The 8,888-nt window shown below is 37.3% G+C and overlaps 1 protein-coding gene across 2 annotated transcripts; it reads right to left on the bottom strand.

Annotated features, from left to right (window-relative positions):
* Nucleotides 1-226: 226 nt before the first annotated feature.
* LOC136267202 (alpha-L-fucosidase-like) lies at nt 227-6,237 on the bottom strand. Of its 2 annotated transcripts, none has more exons than XM_066062282.1 (10): nt 5,901-6,237; nt 4,441-4,547; nt 2,570-2,700; nt 2,382-2,515; nt 2,214-2,311; nt 1,864-2,008; nt 1,665-1,750; nt 1,506-1,590; nt 719-852; nt 227-428 (listed from the first exon to the last, which is right to left on the bottom strand). In XM_066062282.1, the coding sequence occupies exons 1-10, from the start codon at nt 6,233-6,235 to the stop codon at nt 319-321; spliced, it is 1,365 nt and encodes a 454-aa protein (XP_065918354.1). In that variant the 5' UTR covers nt 6,236-6,237; the 3' UTR covers nt 227-318. The 2 variants fall into 2 exon arrangements, with proteins under 2 accessions (XP_065918354.1, XP_065918355.1); XM_066062283.1 differs by having other exon boundaries at nt 1,879-2,008.
* Nucleotides 6,238-8,888: the final 2,651 nt, after the last annotated feature.

Here is an 8,888-nt window from a genome sequence, read left to right as displayed (position 1 = left end):
AGATGCTGTGTGTTTATCGCGCACAGCATGGGGACTGTAGAGGCAGAAATATTTGCGACTCTTTTAGACTGCTTCTGGTACATTCTCAGGTACTGAGAATGACCTCAGGTTATTCCTGTTCCCAATGCACTTTCATTTACATAAAATTTAAGGGACACAAGAGGGGGGAGTTTGTCAAGGGGGGTGAGCACCCCCTTCTGAATGAAACCCTGATGTACTGCACAAATTCATGTTTGTAGAATATATGTATACACATTAAACACGTCAGATTTATGTTGTAATGGTTAATGATTTTATTCTTAGCTATAAACAGGCAAGTTATGTTGATGAGATCTTCAGACTCCAAGCCCACTGTAACTCAGTATCTGGTGGTAACACAGGTAGTGTAATATAGAGACCTTCTGACTGAACATTGTATGAAATAGGACCTGAAATGTTAAGTAGCACTGAGTGTGAATAAAGTCTCTGCCAAACCCATGTACACAAATGCAAAATACATCACTTTTAGTATATTATCTGATCAGTAACTGGAGGATACTAAAACGTACCACCATCATGATAAAGAAACGTCACATTTCTTATCAAGAGGATTTGTATACCTATAGAATTCTATGGCTCTGTGTATCATATGCATTTTATTAATGTCCATGCACTAAATATAGAAAGAAATGTAAAACGTGTCACTGAAAAATATAGAACTATACTCACGATCACTCACCATCATATCCAAGCATCTTTACTGAATGAGGTTTACTGGTACCCTTGTAGGCACCCAGTATCACTGACCCATCCTTAGGCCACTCCACCAATATAGCATACACATTGTTAGTACCATCACCACTAACTGTGTACCTGTAATGATATGTGACAAGCTTAGCAAAAACCCGACTTGTTTGCACAATTCTGTATGCCACGAAATACACTGGGTAAAAATACTTGCTATAAATAATTTTACGCATGTTTTAATTGCTTCAGTAAACAGTGAAGGAAGGCTAGAATTGAACAATCTAATATACCAATGGTTTCACCTCTTCATGGAAAGTATGAATAGCTTCTGTAACATGAAGCAAATGCAAGTTATGCTCAGTGTTACGTGTGTTTGGTTACAGTGCAGTAAAGCGGTTATAACTTTATTGTAACTGTTTCCGGCTAAGCTTGAACAACCTTCTCACTTATTAGCTTGACGCATGCCCCAGTTCATGGTGGATAGAATGACACAAGTCCCAACTCTGTAGCCTGTTGCACTCAAGACTTATGATCAATTAAACAAGTGCCTGTAATTTTTCCCCATATAGGTAGTGTACAAATCGATTGTTCTTGTTGTTGTCTATTACTATAACTTCGAAAGCACTTACCAGATAAGGTTGAACTTTAACAGCTAATTGGTTTTTCCCTCTAAACATCATAAAAGTTATAAAACAAAGTTCAAGGAAAATGCTAACAAGTCAGGTTTTGCTCAGTGGGTCACTATGGTGTGGAGGATGACATTATACAATACAACTAACCATAGAAATGGTGTTGTGGTGTCATTTTGATGTTTCCATGGTCTTGAGCCATAAATTGCCTCTCCATTTATGTTTAACCATGAACCTGTAAGTTACCATATATTTTAACACATGGTTACATAATATGTTACTACACACATACACACAACTGCATGGTACCTATCTGTAATAGTCTCTCTTCAAAGATTGGTGTTATTCTACCATCATGAGTAGGAGCAACATTTAGTAGTAAATTACCATTACAACTGTAGTGAGATAGAAATTCAAATGTCTAATCTGTTGTGACTCACTCGAGTCAATGTAAAATCATTTATACAAGTCACAACACACACACACACACACGCACACACGCACGCACACGTGTATGTTATACCTAACAGTTTGCACAAGAATTGAAACTAATTCCTTTGTGGTCGCATACTGCTTTGCACTCAAGTTCCGATTATATCCCCAGCAGTCTTTTTGTATGTGATAGTAGTTCTCCCACTTGTGAGCTTGATATGCTACATAAAACAAATAAAATAATGTGCTATATACAGTGTAACACCACAATTATAATCAAACCACTGGTTGTTGTTTTTTTGTAACAAAGCATGTGAGATGTGAGTACAGTCACATTTACCCTAGTGCATGCACAGACAAATTTGTATGACATTTGTATAACAGATAAATGAGGTCAGAGTAAATAAAGATGTACATATAACTCACATGGGTTTGTCCTGTTCCTACAAGTGTAGTATCCACCATGAGCACACTTACTACCAATACCCCATCTGTCATTGACCACTACTGTATCCTTCACTGGACTGTAATTGCAATTGTATTTGTAATTACACTGCTGTATTTGTAATTACACTGCTGTATTTGTAAACAAACCTGTCATTGTAGAGCCAAGTTAAGAATTGTTTACTGTTCCAGTAGGTATCATTAGCAGTCCAGTCACCATCACTCCATATCAGCTCTGGATGGTAACCAATGATGATCTCTTGTAGTTGAGGTATCATCACCTCCTAAAAGTGACACACCATCATCAACTCAATAACTACTAAACTACTAACACTTACAGACACATAATTTTGTGTTGTGAAGTTGTTCTCCTGGTCTTTAAGATACAATGGATGGAAGAATTCAAACAATGAGTAGTAAAGACCAAAGTGTATATCAGTGTTGTTCCTGATTGCTTCAGCTAACTCTCCTATAAAACAAATAAAAATTATAGAGTTGAACCTCGCCTAGTAACCACCTTCTTAGACATACTGTAGCTAAACTAAAATATCAGTATTTTATAACAGAGTCAATATTAACAAACCTTCTATCAACTTACTCTTTCAATCAATCAAGCACAGAACACTAAATGGTACGTGACATTACCACATATTCCAGGGTAATACCACATGCTTCTTGTTCAATAGACTGATTTTACATTAAACCAAGCAAGAACAAAATGGTTATGTCACTGCTTGGAAATTGCAGTGTAGAACTTTGAATACTGGCCTATGTAATGATCTTCCTTGTGCACTGTAGTAATTAAATGGACGAAGGAGTAACTATAGTCAGTTTGCATTCACCTAAATCTTTGTTTTTTATTAATAACTCTTGTTATATGAACCAGCTGCCCAAACATTTGATAGTGCTGTGAAGTCCTTTAATTTTTTAAAGGAGTTTTGAAAGTATCTCATACATTTAGTACAGGGAATTCCAATGTGTTTACAATATGAAACATGTGCTTGTTCCAGTCCAAAAATATTGGGAGTGAACACATGTTCACCTCTCTGATATAGTGGGGAGCAAACATGAACCAACTGTAAGAGCCAAAATGAAACTGGTGTACTTGGAGAAGACTTGCCAACTAAGGTTGAAACTAGCTGAATCGGATGACTCATTGACTCATAACTTGGATTTTAACAAAGCAGAGGAGTGTGCTAAAGCCTACACTATTAATTAGTTCTGTGTCATAACAAAGAACTTATAAAAAAGAACTTTAGATAAAAATGTAGGAACAGTAATACAGGCATGTACAAGTACACAGACTAGACTTGGCTATTCGCACATTTCATCCTACAATTTAATGAGGATTAAACATTGAATTGTATATTAGATGCTTGTCTACTCCATACTTACAAGGTTACTGTTATCCAATCAAAATACTCTAATTGAACAGTCAAAACTCTAATAGAGCAGTCACTTAACCAATTAAAAACTGCAGAATATACGATATGTTTCTATACGTCTTGAGAATTATGCCCTGGATGACTCAAGATCAGGTGTAAATTGTATGAGTGCATAATAGTGTGGGCTATACGAAGATTTTCATTCAAAATATGCACTATTAAAAAGATTGCAGTAACACCAACCGTTGGTGTCACCAAAAGTTATTGACACCAACCAGAACAACTAAAGTATCAAGCACATGAGTTTGAGGCAAACTATGAAAGACATCATGATCATGATGCCTAACAGGAAAACCTCAGTTGGCATTAGCCGTTAGGGTTGGATTCAGCTTTGGCTTTTTCTTTATCAGGTGTGATTCCTTATTGTTAATAATTATAGCACCCTTTTCAACATGCATTTAGAAGGTAGAGTTTTTTTTTCTAAGTTTTAGCAATCGGTGTCAATAGCCTCTATACTATTGTTTTGTATCCAGACTCCTATTTCCTTGAGTGGGGCAAAAAGGGGTCTGGTGCACCTCCAGTATCTGACTAGGGATCATTTGAAAGGTAGCAAACAAGTCGTGAACAAGTTATATTTTCGTACTGTCACAGAAATTATTCAAGTAGCTGCAACAGGTGCAAGGAGCAAGAAAACACCTTGTTTGTGGCTTGTTAGCAACTAGCAACCCTTTTAATAAATGATCCCCAGAATCTGGGAATTCAGAATAAATCACCTCAGCCTAAAAATTCCATATACATTTGCGAACAGACAAAACACTACCTACCCACTATATCTCTGTGAGGACCCAGGTCAACACTGTTCCAGTTCCAGGAGTACTTGGATGGCCAGTTAGTCCAACCCTCGTGATGTTTACTCGTGAAGGTGATGTACCTATAATGCCAAGGGGTAGCTAACGTCTTGGGACTCTCATACACTATCTGAGAAATCCAATTATAAATCCATGAAATATTTATTGAAATAATGCAGAAATACATTTTGAAATATTTAAATATTGGGACTCTCGTACACATTTTAGAAATTTGCGTGGCAGTCAGCGACCCCTCGTATAATGCATTACACAACCTTACAGTTACATTATGACACAACATCATATGTGACTGGATTTGTGAAAAGGGGTCTTCCACACACATCCAATTCTCTGAACTTGGGAGACGATAACTTAGTGTTCAGTTAACATATAAACTTGACATTTTCTTCATCCATTAAGCTATGTTAGTACTCACTACTGACCAAATTTCAAGTCAATATCTTTTTCCAATCGTAAGTTATTAATCGTCAAAGTTGGTAAATTGGATGTGTGTGTGAGACCCCTTTTCGCAAATCTGGTCACATATATAGCTATTCACTAGCTATAACCATAGCTCGAAACATAAAGCCTTCCACAACTAGCCAATGTACTATGATGTTACCTTGCAGAGCCGCCTAGAGAAAGTAGGGGCCCAGGTCAAAGAGTTAAAGAGGGGCCCCAGGGGCAAGGAGGGTAATCACAACTTTAGCCTAACTGTAAGTCAAAGACCAAAAAAAAAAGGTCATTACATGCTAACAATGACAGTGGCGGATCTAGGATTTTTAAAAGGGGGTTTCTAAAAGTTGGTATAGCTGAATAAGGCATCTGATGACATTTCTCTGGAAACTTTTGAGACTTTAGAAGTTCTGAGATTGGATCTTAGGCTATTTTTAGTTACTAATTGAATGCTTTAAACAAACACTATAGCTAACTATAGGGCGAAGATGGTGACTGCAATTTGTAGCTTTGATTGCTCTATTAGAGTAGTTACATGACTACTCTATTAGAGTATCTCGATCTTTTTAATGCAGCGAGAGATGAAAAGTGAAGTGTTGCTGAGGGTTTAATACCTATAAATGGTGTCACAGTGGTATATAGTTGTTTGCTATGACAAATTGTCAGTGCAACAATGTTTATGTGCCACTAAGCTAAATTAAAAGGGGGTTTCTGTCGAAACCCCAGAAACCCCTCTAGATCCGCCACTGAATGACAATAGCTGCCCCTAACCAACCATATCTCCTTATATAACTACATACATAGCTTACTACACTGCTCCTCTTAAGAACACTGTGACTGCTTTATTAGAGTATATAGATCTGACTGCTCTATTAGAGTATATCGATCTTTTAAACAGGTATTCAAGGGGCCCCTTTCAGGCTGGGGCCCGGGGAAAAATGCCCCAGTTGCCCCCCCTCCTCTGTGGGTGGCCCTGTTACCTTGCTCCAGATTTTTTGAACAGAGTGGCCCACTTCACAGGATCCCACAGCTCCGCTTTGAGCATTGGAGCGAAGTCTTGGTACTGGAAATTAGGTGGACAGTTATTCTTCATGAATCTGACGTAACGAGAATCGTTGTCGTGTTTCCACAAGTACCAGAAATGTTCCGAGCCATAACTCGGGACAGAGAACACACCCCAGTGTATGAAGATGCCAAATTTCGCGTCCTCATACCAGCTAGGTATCGGTCTGGCATCCAAAGATGACCAATCCGGAGTGTAAGTCGCCAAACTACTCACAAAGAGAACGACAAACAGTAACTGCTTGAAAACCATCACCTTCACCTTCACCATCATAAAAAGCACATGCGCTACAATTATGCAGTTAGTAAATTTACGGATACTTTCATTGTGATTTGTTCATTACTCTAAGTGTAATGATGTAATGCAGCCAATCAATCATGTCTTATTATATGTGTTTGGCGAGTTTGGAGGCTTGAGGTACGTCTCAAACTCAAACAGCTCTAGTATGGGCCACTTTATACATGTGATATTCGGCTGGATTTCCTAAACCCTTTATGAAGCTGCAGTGTGGGGTGTAGCTACTACACTGTAAATTGGAAATTTCTGTACTGAAGGGAAGATTCGTGTGGCAACTGAGTACTAGGCCTGCGCCTATTATGCCGGCATAATCTTGAGAATAATGGGTCACCAATTTCGTGAGAATAATTCCGGAATAATAGGATGGTTACAGGCATAATTTTAAAATAATCGGATGACCACGGAATAATCGGTGGAATTAGGGGGCGTGTCTCTTCTTGATTACCTAGAAGAAAGAGTTAAGCTACTACAAATGATATAAAGCTGACAGGAGTGCTTGCTGAAAGGAGCTAAAAGATCGATATACTCTAATAGAACGCTCAAATACTCTAATAGAGCAGTCAGATTGTTTCATGTTAACAATCTGCAGCCAGCATCAGGGATTTAACTGCATGATTATCTGCAATTCTGAAACTTGTACATCTTATACCAGTGTATCTTCTTCAAATCTTTGAGCATTATTATCTACGTAACTTAGTAGCTATACAGTAGTTACAGCATATTATTATAATACACTAATAATTAAATACACTTGAATTATTACTGTAGATAGCTATTCTAAGTCTGCTGTAACTATTATGGATAGAAAAATGATGTGTAACGTGGAATGCTACATATATGGTTATTAATAATTTGGACAAAACTACTTATAGCAGCATCTTGAAAACTAAGCGACTAGCCACAGATATATACTGAATGAGAATAATTATGGAATAATAGGCTGGATACAAGAATAACAAAAAGAATAATAGGGGGATTTTTTGGGAAATTCTGGAAAGAATAATAGGTAAAATTTTGAGCATAATAGGCTCAGGCCTACTGAGTACATGAGTATGATCCTCATAGGTGTAAAGTTCATGCTTTCGAATTTACAGTGTAGCTACACCCTAGACTGCAGCTTCATACCCCACCTGTACCCCCAATGGCAGAAGTATACATAATCTACAATGCATTGAAGATGTGTGGTAAAGACCTGAGCTGGCTTCATGCACCAAACATGAAAGTAGGCCTTTGATTATTAATATGTGTTATAAACATGCATATACACACACTCTCTCAAAGCAAAGCCTTCAAGTTTTCAACTGCCATAACTATATGTGCATGGTCACAAAGCAACAATGGGACACCCGTGCACCAGTAGCTAAAAAAACTATTTTTCACAACTAGCCACCTGAAACCGGGGGGGATAGTAGTACATATGAACAAAATTTTCATTAGTGTTTGAATTACCTATTTTGTATTCTATATTGTCACAATTGTTGTGTAGCAAATGTCAGTGAAGGGAATGATTGAAGGGATTTCAGCAGAGTGTGGGAGCATATTTATCTATAATTGTGGCAAGATTAAATCTGGAAGCAATTTGAAATAAGTGACTGAGACCTGGAACTAGGAAATAGCAAACAAACTTACAATGACGTACATACCAATTCTTTAGATCAAACTATTGTTTTATAAGATTTTAAGGCAATTATTTTACATCAATAGTGGACTGTAAAGTGACCATAACTATAAGGTACAATTTTAGTGGACCACAAGTGGAAAATTTTTTTAAAATGGCAATCTCAAGACTGGATCTTGAAAATAATTTTAGTCAAATCCCTGTAAACATGCACAGCACATGTATGTAATTTTTGACTTTATGGTACAGCTTTCTGTTTAGTCTGACTTTTACAACTAACCAAATCACCATTTACAACTAGCCAAAAGTCATTTACAACTAGCTTTTTGGCCACAACTAGCCGCTTTTTTTAGCCCCTGCAGTGTGCACCACTCATTTCTAATTCTGTAAAGCTATTCTACTAGGGACCTGTGAGAAGGCTTAAAGCTTGTGAATACAGGGAGTCAGAAACTCATGGTACTATAGTATATATTCCTGTTAAACCGATTCCTCAAAAACCATATGGAAATGAAATTACCAAAAATACGTAATGATTTTGAAATTTGGCATCTTTGTAGCACTACTTGACCCTCTAACACACATTTCCACTCTTCATACCAACACTTGTCATCCAAATAACCCGAAATTTCTCTTGAGAAATAATTTACCTTTCTTTTTTCAATGATTTTCTGAAGTATCAGCTTAACATGAACAATCTCAATAGGCAAATCCTCAAGGACTAATACCGTATACATGAGGGCTGTATATACATACAATTGGCATTTATTTCCCCAGTCAACACCAGGTACCCACTTATAATTACAGTTGGATAAATGGGACAAAGCACATGACATGTACACACAAACAAACACAAACACATACACACAACTCCATTCATGCATTTAACCATAGTTAGATAATAGATCAGCCATGCATTTTTAATGGTATTTGATCTGTGCACAATGCATATACACACATGAAAGTGTGTGTGTATGTGTGTGTGCACACATG

This window comes from Dysidea avara, chromosome 9 (assembly GCF_963678975.1).
Source record: "Dysidea avara chromosome 9, odDysAvar1.4, whole genome shotgun sequence".
Classification (NCBI taxonomy): domain Eukaryota; kingdom Metazoa; phylum Porifera; class Demospongiae; order Dictyoceratida; family Dysideidae; genus Dysidea; species Dysidea avara.
This window is presented reverse-complemented; position numbering and strand designations above follow the sequence as displayed.